The 17,648-nt window shown below is 37.5% G+C and overlaps 3 protein-coding genes across 3 annotated transcripts in view; 1 reads left to right on the top strand and 2 right to left on the bottom strand.

Moving 5' to 3' along the window:
- Positions 1-1,154: 1,154 nt before the first annotated feature.
- On the bottom strand, positions 1,155-8,136 carry rab12 (RAB12, member RAS oncogene family). The gene is made up of 6 exons (XM_055058374.1): positions 7,747-8,136; positions 5,727-5,787; positions 3,580-3,718; positions 3,121-3,210; positions 2,442-2,546; positions 1,155-1,978 (listed from the first exon to the last, which is right to left on the bottom strand). Exons 1-6 carry the CDS (start codon positions 7,976-7,978, stop codon positions 1,871-1,873), a joined length of 735 nt encoding a protein of 244 aa, XP_054914349.1. The 5' UTR covers positions 7,979-8,136; the 3' UTR covers positions 1,155-1,870.
- Positions 8,137-9,475: 1,339 nt separating this feature from the next.
- napgb (N-ethylmaleimide-sensitive factor attachment protein, gamma b) lies at positions 9,476-14,850 on the top strand. The gene is made up of 12 exons (XM_055058196.1): positions 9,476-9,631; positions 9,834-9,901; positions 9,994-10,078; positions 10,822-10,839; positions 10,924-10,954; positions 11,033-11,142; positions 12,312-12,378; positions 12,464-12,534; positions 12,891-12,969; positions 13,277-13,356; positions 13,447-13,576; positions 13,915-14,850. Exons 1-12 carry the CDS (start codon positions 9,576-9,578, stop codon positions 14,056-14,058), a joined length of 939 nt encoding a protein of 312 aa, XP_054914171.1. The 5' UTR covers positions 9,476-9,575; the 3' UTR covers positions 14,059-14,850.
- Positions 14,851-15,944: 1,094 nt separating this feature from the next.
- LOC129377973 (piezo-type mechanosensitive ion channel component 2) overlaps positions 15,945-17,648 on the bottom strand; it is a 107,559-nt gene continuing 105,855 nt past the window's right edge. The window contains exon 54 of the mRNA XM_055058194.1: positions 15,945-17,147. Coding sequence (XP_054914169.1) covers positions 16,895-17,147 — 253 coding nt within the window. The 3' untranslated portion in view covers positions 15,945-16,894. The remainder of the gene's footprint in view (positions 17,148-17,648) is intronic.

Below are 17,648 nucleotides of genomic sequence, written 5' to 3'. Positions count from 1 at the left end.
AAAAGTACTTTGAATGATGACTTCCAGGTGTTATGCTAATTACTGCTGCCGCTAGTCTGGAGGAACTGAGCGGGGAAGAAGTGCTCCGATGCAGACTCCAAATCTAGACACTTGGCCAGCTGTTCAAGCTTCACAACAGATTCCAAATTAGATTTAGGCCTGGACTTTGACTACACCATTTGAACACAAGAATGTGGTTTATTCAAAGCTTTTTGATTTTAGCGTCTCATATTTTTTGCATACTTTTACAGTTTTTTTCTCCACATGATGCTGCCACCACCACAAACTTCCTAATCTTTCAGACACCCAAAAAATATAAATAAACATGAAACTTTAGTAATAAATATAGACATCTTTAATTGCATTTCATTAGTTCAAGAATGCCACAAAGTTATAAATATAGCCAATCTGCTTTAAACCTTCCAGACTGGTTTTAACACAAAATAACAGACATACATCATAAAGGATACACGTCGCAAATAAAATGCAATTCTTTAAATGTATAGTTAAAAACCACAAAGTAGTAAAAGGCTTGGTTATCAGAACAAAGTCCACAGGGTTAATGCCAAAACGTCAAGGGGAAAAAGGTTTCCTTTCCAAACAAACACCGCTATCTGAAGAAATGCTTCCAAAACTCAGGCCATTAAAAATCCCAATTTTCCAGATGATTTCAGCGCAAACGGTGTTCTGCTGGACGATACTCTTATTGCTAGAAGGTTGAACTGAAAACGTAATATTTTTTTAATCCTAGAAAAGCTGTCAATTTGAGAAGGTTTCTTTTTTTTTTTATTATAAAAACTCACAGTGCTACGTTGCAACTTCTGCAATAATTTCATAACAAACAAAGCCTGAACTTTAACAATCCACCAGACCAAAATGTGGGAAAATGTGGTAAATTAATAGAAAGGTTGTGGAGTTAGATGCAGTTTACAACTTCACCACTAGATGTCAGTACACCTAACATAATGGGACTTTAATTCAGAAGAAAATCCCAAGTGTGCAGTTGAGCCCATCAGTTTCCTGAGTCATACAAACACCAAGCAAGTCGCCTTCAACTGCTCCAACTTTTTATTCTTTTTTCTTCCCCCGGAATTCATTAGAAAATAAACAACGAAGAAGTATTAGTAACAAGAAAGGATAGAACCATGTCTGTATTCTGGTGGCATTACGGTCTTTATTCCCCTGCTTAACACAAATAGATCCAGGACTACATTACCCATATCTCCTTGCGTCAATAGAAAGTAGCCACATTAGTGCTAAATAAACTACAACTTGTGTTATTTTGTTTTCCTGCATGTCAGCTTAATATGGGAATCTGGTTTTGTAGTGCAAAACATTACAATTTATAGAAAAATAACTCCAGCCACATTAATACTTCAAGGTAAAGTAGATCCATAAACTTATAACTTGGCAAAAATATTTCCACCTTATCCAGTAATTACAGCAACCACACCATCACTTAGTAAAAACACGTCAAGTTTAAACTGAGCTATAGAGAGATGCGAGATGTAATTCCTTTGTCTCGGAGCGACTCGGACGATTTTGAAATTAGTGAGAGGTTCCCCACATGCCTAGTGTAACCGTCCAAACACTGAGGTAGTCTGGGTGTAGGCAGGCTGGTGGTGGGAAGGGTCTCCAGGTGTAAGCGTTAGTGTGCTGCAGGTCAAAGTGTTCAGTAACAGAGGAGAGGAAGCAACAGAGAGAGGATAATACTGCTCGATTCATGCAACAATTACAGCAGCGTCAATAACTCTAAAGTGCTGCTGTGTACTGCCCCCATGTGGCCACGTTGGTGCGCTGCAGGTTTCAGAGAGTGTCTGAGGGTGTGTGTGTGTGTGTGTGTGTGTCGGGTGTGTTTCCACACAAAGTCTCAGCAACAGCGCATGCGTGGAGGGGGCAGCTCCGGCGGCACTTCGGGTTCAGGCTGCAGAGACAGGACGCTGTTGGAGAGCTCCTTGTTGGGAACTTGAAGAGGCATCTGGAGGATAAAAACAGGAAACTCAGCCGTGCAGAGGTGAGAAAACAAGACAGAAACAGCAACAAACAGGAGCTTTACCGGCACTGGAGCTGGGAGATGAGGAGTAAAAATAAAATAGCTGCTTTTTTTCATAACATATGCGATTTACAATTATAATAATTTTTTTCCCCCCAAATCAGAAGGGATTCACCAAAAAAAGCAAATTTCTGTTGTTTCAAAACCAAAATAACTCTAAATAATATATGCAATTAAATGCCAATTCTTCCCTTTGCTGGATGTTATATCTTATCTCTATTTATTCCATTAAATTATTTAAAATCTAATGACACTAATGGAACAAGAAAAGATAAAAGTCTGTGGTGAAGGTTGCAAACATCATCAGTTAAAACAAGAATTCTCAATTGACCTTCACTTCGTTTTACCTAATAAATAAAGAAATATTCAAAATCCTAAACACACCAACCTTGCTGAGAATGTCATCAACAAGCTTAACGAAAATCTCATCCACGTTAAAATTATCCTTGGCACTGGCTTCGCAGAAGCGCATCCCGGTTATCCGAGAGGCAAACTGTAAAATATAAACGTCATAAATCAGGAAATTCAGCATTAGCATCATTAGCAATTAGGGGAAGGGACGAGCCATCAGCAGGCCTGGCATGATAACAACTTTTACTATTGTCCCAGAAGTTATTGTAATAAACAATAAAATTGTTGTTTTGAGACCATGTTCAAGTAGTGATAATAAACTTTAAAGTCTAATGAACATTTAGTACGGGAACTGGAAAACACTTAATGCAAAGTTGCATTAAAAGTGTAATTATTTAGTCAATAACACTTTAAGACGACAGTCAAACATTCATGAAGACTCCTTTATCTTCATGTCACCCTGTTAAATAAAGTGTTAATGAAACAACAAATAAAATAAATTATGATGTTTCTGTAAACAAAAAGGTCCTTCAGAAAAAAAAAGGTTTAGTTGAGACAAAAGTTGAAGACTTTTATCATCCAGTTTTTGGTAGAAAAATAGCCATGCAAATGACAATCGTTGAGTTTGCTTTAATTTATCATGTGATTAATTGATTTATTGATTATCGTGACAGGACGTTTGAAGTTGTAGTGACGATGTGAAGACGTGGACTCACTCGCTCTCCTTGTTGCTTGGAGATGATCCGATCCGTCTCACAGTCCAGCTTGTTCCCAACCAGCAGAAGTTCTGCTTCCTCTGAGGCGTACTAACAACGGGAAACACAGAGGACAAGAACAACTTCATCAACTCAGAAAACAGCACTGGGTTTTCAGAAATGTACAGTGTCAATCAATGTTGGCTGGAAAAAACAGCTGTGGGTCAGTTAATTAGATTTGGGATGTTTTTCACAACATTTGACGGGTTTTTATTAAGGATTTAAAGAAAAATTACAATAAAAAAGTAGTAATTATGTATCAAAAACCCTTCCTTGACATACTTTTACTCTTCAGCCTCCTTGATTGATGCCCCCTTCTCTTTTCTTTTATTAAAATGAGCATTTCATTATTTTTCTCACTTTAAACATACATTTGCACAGTAATATTCTAATCAAATACATCTGATGAGTTCCTTTTACCTTGTCTATCATTTTCATCCATTTAGGAAGGTCATCGAAAGTTTCCTGTTTGGTGATGTCATAAACCACGACTATTCCCTTGGCTCCTCTGTAGTAGGCCGACGTGATGCTGTTAAACCTCTCCTGGCCTGCAGTGTCCCTGCAGCAAACAGATCAAACCACATTATTTAAAAAGGATTTAGACAAGAATATCAGCTTGAATCAGAAATAATTTAAGATGAACAGGACTTCATTGTATTAAATCAAGATGTGGTTATGATCAAAAAAGAAGAATCAATCGAGGAAGCTTGTTTTTACATTATTGATATAATAATTTTAATGATTGTTGACAGCTGAGAGCCGCAACGTTACGATCCTTCATTTAGACGTATCAGAGTAAAGAGAGTGGAACAAAAATGCCACATTTTTCTGACTTTTATTTACAGAAAAAGGTTCATAAACTATATTCTCTTCTGCCACTTCAAATATAATAGTTTGACATAAAAATGACATGTTCCTTTGGTTAATGGCTTTTTTGACTCCTAAATTAGTTGACAATCATTTAAATGATTAATTAGTCATAATTAATCGTTCCAGCTCTAATCTTAAATGCAAAATTTATATATTTTTTTGTACAGTTTTGGTTTAATTCCTGCTCTGAATCAGTTACTTCAATAACGGATTCATCACAATTCATCTGATTGATCATTTCATCAAATGATCTTATGAATAAAAATCTGAAAATGTGGCATGGATTTATAGTTAAGCCCTCTGGGTCGACTTTTTTTTTTTTTTCAAATTAATCGACTAAATTAGTCGACAATTATTTCAAGAGTCGATTGATCACAATTAATTGTCTAAACTCCGATTAAAATACATAAGATTTTTGTCATTTTTACCATACAACGTACAAAGAATGCTTGTGTGTCACAATCACATTTAAACAGGTGGTAAAATAACATAAAAAGTTGAATGAAGTGTATTTTTAAACAGGTTTGTAATTGTGCTGTCATGGCTTAATGATGTCTGAATTAAATTCCCTGTTCATAGATTTCATTTAAAGATCAAAATGAAAAAAAAAAAACAAAACCAACAACCCACAGTTGGATTTATAAGAACAGCAGTATGAGCAACACTAAGTGCAGTGCTACTGTACCTTCAGCCAGCCAGTCTCTCCCTTTTCCCAGTGAGTCACAGTCAGGCTAATGAACAGGAGAGTGGACAGACAGCAGCACAATGGCAGGGTTAGCCCAGGCTGGACAAAGCTGAGGTGGAGCTTGATGAGAAATTTCAATACGAAAACACACACACACACACACACACGCCGTGGGCGACAGCTGTCCAGATCAGAGTGAGGACTGGTGGAGGAGTGAGTTTGAGATGGGAAGGTGGGTGACTGTTAGTCAGCAGCAGAAATGTGTCAAACAAGCACAGGAGGTTCGACGAGCGCGTTCATGGCTCCGAGCGCGTTCATGGCTCCGAGCGCGTTCATGGCTCCGAGCGCGTTCATGGCTCCGAGCGCGTTCATGGCTCCGAGCGCGTTCATGGCTCCGAGCGCGTTCATGGCTCCGAGCGCGTTCATGGCTCCGAGCGCGTTCATGGCTCCGAGCGCGTTCATGGCTCCGAGCGGCGCCGCACGGATCCAAAAACTAATCGATAAGGTTCAGTTTGTATAATTTTTCACAAACAAATCTTACCAAATAAGCTGGAAATAAATTAAATTCAATAAATCTGAAAAGACCGTTTCTCCAAAGCAAGTGCTTTATTAGGAACTTAAAGTGTCGTCAGAACTGGGTTAATAAGTACGATTAAAAATTTTTATTAAAATGGTAAATAAATATGGTTGAAAATGGAAAAAACTAAATTCAGAAAAATTTAAATGGGAGAAAAAATTTTATTTAAAATAAAATCTAGGACAGACTGAAGAACAGTTTCTACATTATTAGAGGACATTAATGCAGAATGTTTTTTATTTTTTATGGATGTAAATCATAAATAAAACCTCGCATTGCTTCAAAATGTCTAGTTTTTCATTTAAAAACAAATAAACCAACCATCTGCACAGGTCAGATGAGCCTTGCATGGGAGCAGCAACTTGGTTAGTGCAGGACAAAGAAACCAAGCAGAAGTTTTGCATCAACTGCTTCTGATCCCAGAGGAAAACTCACCATATCTGAAGTCTGATCTTCTTCCCTCTCAATTCAACTGTCTTGATTTTGAAATCAACACCTACAAAAGAAAACAGAAATGTGAATTCAGCTGAATGACATCCGTGATTTCTTTCATTTAACCAGGTGAATTCATTGAGAACAAATTCTCATTTTTAACAACGACCTGATCAGAAAACATTGAAACATCATACAGCAAAAAAGGAAAAGCAGGCATTTCATGCATTATGTTTTTTACTGAATTGATAAAGGTTAACATCGACATTTCTTCCATTGCTTTGATTTTCATGTGAATAGCTTCTGGGTTCGTTCCATTCAACTGGTTTTTAATCTTGTTTAAAGTTACCTGTGATGGATTAAAGTTCCGTTGATAAGCTTTTTAACATTTGAGGCATTTTATTGGGATTTTATGGGATAAGAGAATATCTCATCTTATAAAACAGAACATGATTCTACAGGAGGAAAAACTGCTTTTTTTAATTTACATTTTTAGAAATAAATCTCTGAAAAGTGTTAGAAGTGACCGAATTGGTAAATAGAGTTTGTTTGTAATTTAATGTCAGTATTAATCCAGCTAATCTTTGAAGACAGAGATATGCAGAAGATACAAAAAAAAAAAAAATAAAAAAGACTAAAGATTCACCTATCTGCTGGACAAAATCCCTAAATAGCTATGAATAATTATGGAACTACATCCAATCAAAAATTGTTGCAAGCGTTCAGATTTGAAATTGAGCTCGTCTGTAGACAACCTGACTGAGAATGGACATAAATTCCTAAAGTTCAAGTCCAAGATGACTTTTGGGATAGCTGCTTGACAAAGAAGAGCGCAAGTGTCTAGACAAACTCGTGCGCAGGGTTGGGTTGGTTGTGTGGAGGTGTCTGGACTATCTTTGAGATGCTCTGCCAGAGGCAGGCACAGAGCATCCCAATCAGTGGCCTGTGACAGTCATCCCCTCTAATCGATCACAGCTGGGCAAGAGAGCAGCTGCAGCCAAAAGTTCCTGGACTGCAGGACTGAATATTTACCCCCAAAGCCAGAATACAAAAGAATACAAAACTCCAATCATTGGTCACCAACAACCTGACCGAATCTATATTCCTGACATCTGCTTCTTTGGCTAAGTGCATACTGAGATACTTTGAATTGTACTTCATATTTTTACTTTATTTTGTGTTACTTAAGAGAAAATTATGTCTCTGAGCTCTTCTACAGTGTTAAATCTTAATTTGAAGGGTATGACAACAAGTAGTAAACATAGTAGATTCATATCTACTTGTTGCATATTTTAAAGTAAAACAGGAAACGCAAGTTGAGAACACAGCAGACTTATATTACACGATATAAATAAACATTTCACAGGACAATGCAAAACATTTCCACAAGTGGCCTCTAGTAAAATGAAGCTAATATCAGAGAGTCTTTGCTGGGTCACAGGAATGACAAGACAACATGGAGCTCTGTCACAGCAGCTGCTTGTGTGGGACTATTTTGGGACTGGCCATTATGGCTGGCTGAGGTCCAGGTCACAGGACTGTTTACAGGGTCGCAACAACAATTAATTTTAAGTTTAAATAAATAAGAAAGGCACATTCTTCATCTCGAAATGATGCAGGGAAATATTCAAATTTAAGATGGAGGAAAATGGGAACTAGTGGCTGAACTAGACCAGACATTCATCTCATAAAACCTACATCAATTATTTTAATTTTATGTCAATTAACGCTGAACAGTATATTTTAATTGCAACTATTATCCATACAGACAATTTTTAGACCATTACAAACCCATTAACACAATGGGAAATACAACTTAACTCTATTACTATAAACTTTAGTCTTTGTCGTCTTGAACCAGTTAGCATGAATTAGCTTCTCCCAGTAAACAGACAGGGAAACCCGCATTTCGCTCATTCCATCGTCGTTTTAATGGGTTTTCAGGAAGTAGTCGGATCCCGTTTTTAAAACCAACTGAAACTGCCTGAATAAAAAGTAGAAAAAAAACAGATCTTGTGCTCACCTACTGTCGACTTGCAAGACTCGCAGAAAGTGTCGTCGGTGAACCTCTCCATGAGACTGGTTTTACCCACTCCACGGGAGCCAATAATTATGATCTGGAGTTTGAAGTCAGCGGGTCGGGGAGGCATCTTCCTGCGGCGGGACTGAGCCCCCAGAGCGGGAGACGAGTTCCCGGAGCCTCCGCTGCCGCCGCCGGCAGCGGCCCTCCGCGGTATATCATATCTCGGATCCATCAGCGATTCCACATTTATGACAACAAAAGTAACATATGAACAAAACGTCAGCTGAACTACTGCCGAAGTAATTTGCTACTTCAAACTTTCTTTATTGTCCAGAGAAGTTATGGAAAGTTTGTTGTCCGCTGATAGTTGTTGTTCTTCAGCCATTAGAGACCCTGGATGTCATTGCGTCATTTCCGTTTCCCAGACTCATTTTTATCCAAATATTTGCTTCTAAAAACACAAAATCTAAGACAAAAAACCCCCTAGGAAACTTACAATTGAACGTTTTCTTGTTTCCGCTCATTGGAAGATGAATTATTAAACTGACAAATCCCACTTGCTTCTTGCAGCTCCTGGGAATGGAAAGGAAATAATTAAGAACTAGAAGAATAAACTGGTTAAATATAGTTCATTTCATTTCTTCTTCTTTAAATTTACTAGCGGTTAGCAAGAAAGGTATTTAATTTCTTTGCATCTGAAAATGTTTATGTAGGAGATAAACCCTGAAACAGTGGCGTTTCAGGGAGTTTCACCCATGGGCGGTCCTAGATGGGGACCTCCAGGGGCAAGTGCCCTTGTAGAATTTGTCCTGATCCATATTAAGAGGAATACTAAATCAATTTCTTATTATACGCGCTGACACAGAAACTGTAACTAATTGTTTTAGTCATACTTTAACAATTAATTCAAAATTAAGCTTTTGCTCTTTTAGCTTCAGTCATATTGAGATAGGATCACAGTTCTGTGAAACCTACTCTGGAGGTGGAAGTGGCTCTGTGGATCACTTAATATGTTAAACAATTAAATATTGTATATATATTTTTTGTTTCATTGTTTTGTTAGTATCAGAAATCTGAGATTAAAGTCAGAATTCAAATGAAAAAGTTTGGCTTTATTCTTAGAACTGTGTTAAAAAAGTCTGAATTTTGAGGGGAAAAAAGTTTTAAATCTAAGATGGAAAGAATTAAAAATTCTGAGATTAAAGAGGCACAATTCTGAAAAAAGTCAAACTTCTGAGAGTAAAATCAAAAGTCCAAGACTAAAGGCAGAATCTGGAGGTAAATGTTTGAAATCTGAAATGGAAGAAAAAGTAACATTTCTGAGAAAAAGTCACAATTCTGATATTGAAATCAGAAATTTGACATCAAAGTCTGAATTTAGGAATAAAAATTTCACTTTGATACCAGAAATGTTTGGAAAATTCCTGAATTCTGAGGAACAAAAAAAGTCTGGATTCTGAGATGGAAAGAAAGTAAAAATAGTGAGATTAAGGTTACAATTCTCAGAATAAAATCAAAATTCTTCAATCAAAGTCAGAATCCTGAGATAAAAGTCAGACTTTAATTCAAGAATTGTGAAAAAAAGGTTAAAATTTAAGAGAAAAAAAATCAGATTTTTTTCACCAAGTGCCCCTAATCCACTTATTTGTATTCATTTATTTGTTTGTTTTTTATTTGTGTTTATTAACTTTGGTTTAAATATTCAGGTTTGTCCTCCGCGGCACCCGTAGGCTGCGACATCCGATGACGTTTCCGTTGAGGAGGAGTTCCTGCTAATCCAAACATTCACGGGATTATTATCGATATCAGGACCGTTGAGGAGCGGCGGGATGGCAGCTCAGAAGATAAACGAAGCCCACGAACACATCGCGAAAGCGGAGAAATGGTGAGAAACGACAGAAATGAGAAGATTTATCCGCGGAGCTAGCAGCAGTTTGTGTTGCTGTAGCTAGCTGCTGTAAGGCTAACCTAGCAGCTTCCCCACACGATAGTGCGACATTAATAAGCATTTAATAGACACTTATTAGTATTTTCTCATCATGGTTGCTTAGCATGATTGTTATTAATTCATTATTTTATTGTTGTAGCTTAAAGACGAGTCTGACAAAATGGAAACCTGACTTTGACAGTGCGGCATCAGAGTACGCCAAAGCAGGTAGCACAAATCATAAACCCTGGATGGAGAGAGAGAGAAGGGTTTTAACGAGTTTATAGTAAACTGTCTGTGTGTTGATCTTTTGTTTCCAGCTGTTTGCTTCAAGAACGCAAAGCAGTATGATCAAGCGAAGGATGCTTACCTGAAGGAGGCTGAGTATCACACAGAAAACAAGACGTATCCTGCAGATGGCATTTAGCACCCATTGTAAACAAAACATGTTGAAAGGTTTTGCAGCACAACTCATTTATTTTCGTTCTGCTGCCATTAATTACCCGCATCTTTCTGTACATTTCTGTAGAACTTCACAGAGTTGCAAACAAATTGTTCTCCAGATTTTCTAAAGGTTTTCTGTCAAAGTTTGATTATTTTTTCACTCATTTGTCAGCTTTATGCTGACCTGGACAGCATAAAGCAAAAAACAAAACAAAAACAAAGAGCTTCATAGTTTTCCACCAATTGATTTCTGAAGTCTTCCTAAGTTAAAACGTTAGTATTGTTGTTTCTAAATTAATATGAATTTTCTGAAAGCACAGCATTTTTTTATTTTGACCATTTCTCATTTTATGCAAATAAATACTAAATACTAAATCATGTTGACAGTAATTCATAGAATAAAACGACAATGTTCATTTTACTCAAACATAAACCTATAAGAAGTAAAATCAGAGAAACTGATCATTTTAAATGGTCTTTTAATTTTTTTCCAGCGCAAGACAAAACTAACTTGCAAGTAACTTTTCAGCAAGGTAAATGAACTTGTTTTAAGTCAATATTTACTTAATATTAATGAAAAAGTACAGATTATTTCACTTATCACATTTTCTTCCCATTTTAAAAGTTTCATGTTCAATTTAAGCCTTATGTCCTAAACATGCATCTGTGTTGTGTTCTCCACGTTTCCTTAACTTGATCTACAGACTCTTTCATGCTGCAAAGTAAGTATCATTAACTATATTTAACCCGCTGCAAACATGAAACTCGCCGTTTATATTGTCTCTAACTGCCCTCCTCTTCCTCAGGGCTATTGAGCAGGCAGGGATGATGATGAAGGTGAGTGCTGGCAGGACTTTGTGATCCGCTGGGAGGCGATATTCGTGCGGTGTGGATTAACCTGCCTTATTACAACAGGAGCAAAAGAAGATGCCAGAGGCCATCCAGTACATAGAGAAAGCCTGCATGATGTACATGGAGAATGGGACGCCTGACACCGCCGCCATGGCCTTGGATCGGGCCGGAAAGTAAAGCCAACACTCTTCTCTCCTTGGAGAAGCACAAGATTTAACTAATGTGATAAACAGTCAGCTCACACTCTGGTTTTTATGACTTCATCATAGTTTGTTGCATTACGGCCACACATTTAATGCAAAGTCCTTACAAGCTTAATCCCTGTGAATTTAACACAATTAATTAAAAAAATACCTCATTAATCCCAGAGGGAAATTAAAGGTTTTTGTAACTTGTGCAGTTTTCTCTGAAGAAGAAGGATTTCCAGTAGCAGTCTGTATTACAGCTCTTCAGAATAAGCCTCTGATTGAAGACACTGTTATTATGTTACATGAAGAGATTGTTTGTATTGATTAATCAGTTAAAGTAATTGTCAACTAATGTAGTAATTGATTAATCACAATTAATCAGACTCAAAAAGAAGCCTGAAAGAACAGCATTTCCAGAGGAGTAATTAAGTCAAACTTGTACATATTATGTATACTTTTTGCATTTAAGGTGAAAACTTTAATGTTTTACCCAAAATTCATCAAGTGGAACTTAGTTTCAGCTTCACCTGGTTTAAAGTCACTAACGAAATGCAATGTTGCATTTTAGGCGATAAAATGTTTTATTAAAAAGGAACCAAATTATTTATTTCCATATTTGAATTCATTTCTAATCTGTATAGAAGACTTAAGTGATTAAATGAAAGATCTGCAGAATATGCAATTCTTTATCCGATGAATCGATTAATCAACAGAGTAATGAATTACTAAAATAATTGTTTCTTGCAGCCCTAACTATAAGTCTTTTTAAAAAATTATCATTAATATTATCATTAGTATAATAATTAAGTGAATCCTGAATGTGTTTGGTTGCCCTTGAGTTTATTTAGGATTATCAAAGTACAAATACACATATTGGATTAATTTTCACATTTTTATTTGCAAAATATCTAGGAAAACTTAATTAATTTCAGAATTTTCCAACACTTTTTGTTGGTGTGCCACATAAAAACATTAAAATAGACTGAAGTCCGTGATTATAGACCCTTAAAATGAGAAAAACTTAACAGATATAAGGACCTTTGCAAAGCACTGCAACATTGTAGCTTCTGGCACTTTAGCATTAATGTCTGGTCATGAAAACAAATGGTGCAAACAGATTTTCCTCTGAACTAAAACACATTTTTCCTCCTCAGACTCATAGAGCCCATAAATCTAGAGAAAGCTGTTGATCTTTACCAGAAGGCAGCAGGTGTATTTGAGGTGAGAAGCCCTTTAGAAGTTGAATATTTCAGCTTTTTGGGTTATTTTGCTATTGCTTAACAACATCGTGGTGCAACGTTTGCAGAACGAAGACCGTCTGCGTCAGGCAGTGGAGCTGCTGGGAAAAGCCTCCAGACTGCTGGTCAGGTTAAAAAGGTGAAAGGTTATTTGGTGGTAATTTTCCACTGGATTGTTTAACACACTGTGTGCACAATTAGTGTTAGGATTATTTTTTATTAATTACCAACTATAGCGCTCAAATAAGCCTTTTTATTGCCTTTTTTTAGGAAAATATCTAAATGTGCTCAATTATTGTGCAGAATTATCACGCAACTAAAATTTTCCATCCCACTTTTTAAAACGTTATCTGTTTAGGTGACCAATAAAGTTAGAAAATATGCCTGCAAATGATGATTATGTGTTGAAATATTGACCTGCATGGTGTTTGTGTTTGCGATGTTGAGCAGATAATGTGGTTGTGATAGAAAAGTGATTAAATTTATTTTAAACAGGCTGGACGAAGCTGCAGTTGCTCTGCAGAAAGAGAAGAATATGTACAAAGAGATTGAGAACTTCCCCATGTGTTTCAAGGTGGGTCTGCTCAGGTTCTGGTTCTGGACATGACCGGATCTGATCCAGACAGAACCGTTCCTGGTTGATTCATGCTGCTCTGTTCAGTTATCTGTTAGGGCAGAAAAGAGTTAGTCATAAATGTCATAAGTTGTTTTGTTTTGTCAGAAATCTTTTAGTTTTTTGATAAATTCTTTCTTTGTTTTGTCATAAATGCTTCCTTCCGTCTTTTCTTTACATGAACTCAGTTTAAAGTGACCAATTAAAACTCAGAGTGTTGACTGAGTCCCTGTCTCTGACCTGACCTCCTGATGTTCTGATGCTTTAGAAAACCACGGCCCAGGTTCTGGTCCATCTTCACCGCGGCGACTACGTGGCGGCTGACAAATGTGTCCGGGAGAGTTACAGGTACGGGAACGCGCCGTCCGCCATCTTCAACTTTAACTTCACCATCATTAGTTAAGGCGCCGGTTACATGAAGCGTTGCGTCTCCGCCAGTCTGCCCGGCTACAGCGGAAGTGAAGACTGCGTTGCAATGGAGACGCTGCTGCAGGGCTACGACGAGCAGGACGAGGATCAGGTCTACCGCGTGTGCAACTCGCCTTTACTGAAGTACATGGACAACGACGTGAGTGCTCTTACTACGAAAGTATTCTCACGGCGTTCTGCGTAGCTTTTACTTTTGCACAAAGGAGGGCGTGACTGAGAAGTGGAGGAAAAACTACACGGGTTTAAATTCCACCAATAAAAATCTGGAAGCAAAATCTTTCTCCATGAGATGAATAGCATCTGTAAACATGAATGTTATATTTACAATTATATTCACAACTGGTTACATGTTACATTGTTCTACAATAAGATTGTTCCTACAGTTACAATACCTTTAATTCACTTTAAAAGTTGATCTAGTTTATGACATGGTGGTAATTATAGATATTTTGTTAAATTCCTTTTCTGTATTTCCAGTACGCCAAACTGGCCATTTCCCTGAAAGTCCCTGGAGGAGGAGGGAAGAAGAAGAAGGCCGCCGCTGCTCCACAAGGGGGCGCCGGCGGGGCGCCTTCTGCTGCCCAGGACGAGGATGACGAGTACGAAGGCGGGTTGTGTTAACTTGTCGCCACCAGAACCTCCTCTGTGTTCAGAACCTTTTCAACCCGAACGATGGCCTGTTTGATGTCTAACAAGCTGATTAAAAAAAGGAGAAAAACCCAAACGTTCCAGCCGGTGCCGCAGAAGAGAAGATCGGGCCTCTTAAGTTTGTTCCTCTGCCTGGTGTAGGAACGCGCTTTGTTTTGTGTCGTCTCGGTGAAGCTGTACATTTTGCTGTTATTGTTTGTGGGTAGACTATCAACTATAAAAATACTCTAAACGCGACTGGATCAGTGGATAGGTGTTTTATTTGCACAGAGATAATTTATTCAGTATTCACGGCTGCTGGGAATGATACCGAAGCAATATGCAGTCACACTGGTAATAATGCATGTTTAAAAACAATAAAATGGCCATGCAAAGTCAAATACGATACATTTAAGAATCATCTAGAGCGACTCTGTTGTCTTCAGCATCAGTGATTACAATAATAATAATCAAAAAATATACGCCAAGTTTGTTCTTCTACTTCAGTGTGTGCTACCTTAAAATAAAGAAATATAGTCCTGTGTGTTCTGCCATTTTTATTTATTTTTTGCAATGTATAAATGAGAGAAATTTAAATGGAAAACATAAAAAAGGGACCATGATGTGTTGTCGGTTCATTAATGAAATGATATTAGGCTTATTAAGATGATAAAGAGGCTGTTTACATTTTTCATTTATTCCTTTTCCCCGTCATTTCCTGTTTACTCCTCAACCAGATTCCCAAACGTTGCACACTTCTCAATAAACCTGTTTTGTGGCCCTCGATTGCTCTTGATGTGTTTCACTTCCTTTAAACAGATTTTCCACATCAGTCGGATTCTAAGGCAGATCCAGAACGGCTTTCCATCCCTGATGAGGCTAATGCTGTCTGTCTGTAAAAGTCAGATTTAATGTGTTTGCAGAAACCACTGCAGCCAGGCATTAGGAGGAAACGACAGTTAATCCCAGGAAAGGATTTTTTCTATCATTAAACATCCTATTAGAGTCGTTTCCACAGTTTTGTTGCTGCAAAAACTAATATTTTTAAGTTAGTTGTGATTTATTTCAAGAGTACAAAGATATTTGACTAGAAACTAAATGGGAAATACTTGGTAGGAGTTTGTGTTTTTGCAGTGTTTGAGAACCGGGACTCACCAGAGCTTTTACGTCCCTCAAGAGGATGCTGGTTTGCTAGATCTGCTGCTCCTGAATGGAAAATGACCCTCTAAAATTTCTGCTTCATGAGCTGAAAGGAAAACTCCTTCCATGCTACACAAAATCTGACTGAGTATTTTTTTTATATATAGTTTATGGTTCAAATATCTTGGTGCACTTCAAATAATAAAAACTTGTTTTAAGACAATAATTTACTAATATTGATGAAAAAGTTTTAGTTCCACACTATAGCAAGATTATCTATCCATGTATATGTACATATATATTATTATACCAACATAAATAAAAATAAAAAATATGTTTTACCCATATATATATATACACACATACAAACACACTTATACATAACTTTGTATTCTTCCCATCTATCATACACAAATTCACAAACATCTACTATGATCAAGTTCTATAAAATTTAGTTTTCTTTAAAACTACAATAACTGTATATTTTTACCCCCCAAATTCTTCCTCAAAAGATCTAACAAATTAATCTTTTCCTTAATACTTTCAAACTATCTCCTCATGTATCTTCTCTCTGTTTCATATTTAGAACATTCTTGGTTTTGTCTTATTTCAAGTTTGTTGAGATATTTTCAGTAGAAACCAGACAAACATACCTGGTAGGATTTGGTGTTTTTGCAGTGTGGCCTCCAAGTGATCCAGCTGTTTTCTGTCGTTTCCTCTCCAAACAAAGCACCAAAAAATCCCTTTCAAGACATCTTTTATTTGCACATCTTGTCACATCGTCTTAATACACAGCTACGATTTCACATATCATTCCTCAGCGCCCCTTCAGTAACATGGCCCCCCGTATGTACATGTTCTGAAAATTATTCATGGCAATAGTTACGTTTTTCAGTCATGCTAAAATGTTATTAATGCATAGTCTGGACCAAAGGTCTCGTGTCGCTCAGCCCTTTTTTGTAAGGAAGTGTTTCTTCTTCTGTCTTTCTGTGGGTTTACGGTGAGGAAACTCAGATTGAATGGATGTAATTGATTGGCAATAATCTCATTCTTTTCAAAGAAACCTCCCCTCCACCCATCATTCCCAAATGTGCAGTAAACAAACTTGACTTCAGTCCATCTATTTGTATTTCATGCCATTTAAATAGTTCTCACCTTTTCTACAATGTCACATTATTTTAGATGCGTTAAAGCCTACAGGTACGACACAAACGTGTCGGTGAAAACAGCTCTTCCTGAGAAAGATGTGTGATTCTGAACAGGTTCAGTTCTTCTCATACAAACAAAATAAGGCAAGAAAGTCATTTATTTTCTCATTTCAGACAGCCTTGTGTAAAGAAATGTAATGTTTCTCTGTCACTAAGTGACTTATTTTGTGTGTGTGCTCCTATGGCCGCTCGGTCCCGATCCGACAGATCCAGTTAGGAGAGTCTGGGATGGCGCTCGTCTGGTCCTCACTGTGCTCATGCTCGTCAGTGGAAAGCCCTTAAATCAGTAAAGCTGCAGTCACGTTTCCATAAAGCTGAGCAGCAGGAACAGCTTCTGCTCAGTTTCACCGCTTTTCATCCTCAACACGTAAAATGTACCAGTTTTAGTTAAAATCAGTGTTTCTGCGAGGCATCATGGCCGACTGAGCGCCGTTTTGTGCTTGCGCAGTTCCCCTGAAAAGCTCGAGAATCGTCTCCCATTGTCACTCGGTTTTCTCCCGGGTCCACTTGATCATGGTCTCCGGCGAGCGGTAGAGGAAGATGAGCTTGGCGTACATGTCCTCCTCCAGGTCCAGCTCGCCCGTCTCTCGCACCAGGAAGATGTCGGTGCACAGCTTGAGGATGCGGTCCACGTTGGGCAGCTCCTCGAACATGATGGTGTGGGAGATGCCGCTGAAAAACTCGCGCACAAATTTCCCGATGACCAGAACAACGGAGGCGTACAGACCCATGATTCTGGACGGGCACAAAGAGAAAGAGAGTTGGACCCGCTGTCAAGCAGCCGCGTTTACATTAATCACAATTAACCGGATTGGTCACAATAGTTGCGATTAATCAATTATTCAAATAATAGCTGATTTGCTAATCAATCAACCCATCAGCCATCAAATTGCTCAAAACCCAATAATCCCCCAAATCACACTGTCAATATTGTATTTAGCATTGCATTATTATTTGTATATACTGTATATTGTAGTTTATTTTTTTAAACTGACGACAACACAATCAAATAAAGTTTAAAAAAAAACCTTAAGACATTTCTTTGGTTCATCTTCTCAGATATTAGTTTTAATTTCTTATTTATGCATCTATTCACTCATTTAATTACTTTTGCTTGTTCTTTTTGTTTCCTGCCCTGAAGGGTATTGTAAATAAAAAACATTATTATGATGATTGTTTTTTCACCTGCACTATTAACACTTGTACATATGTAAATGTATTTACAGTCAGGTAGTT

The sequence above is a fragment of the Poeciliopsis prolifica genome, unplaced genomic scaffold (genome assembly GCF_027474105.1).
Source record: "Poeciliopsis prolifica strain line A6 unplaced genomic scaffold, Auburn_PproV2 SCAFFOLD050, whole genome shotgun sequence".
In the NCBI taxonomy this organism is placed as follows: Eukaryota; Metazoa; Chordata; class Actinopteri; order Cyprinodontiformes; family Poeciliidae; genus Poeciliopsis; species Poeciliopsis prolifica.
This window is presented reverse-complemented; position numbering and strand designations above follow the sequence as displayed.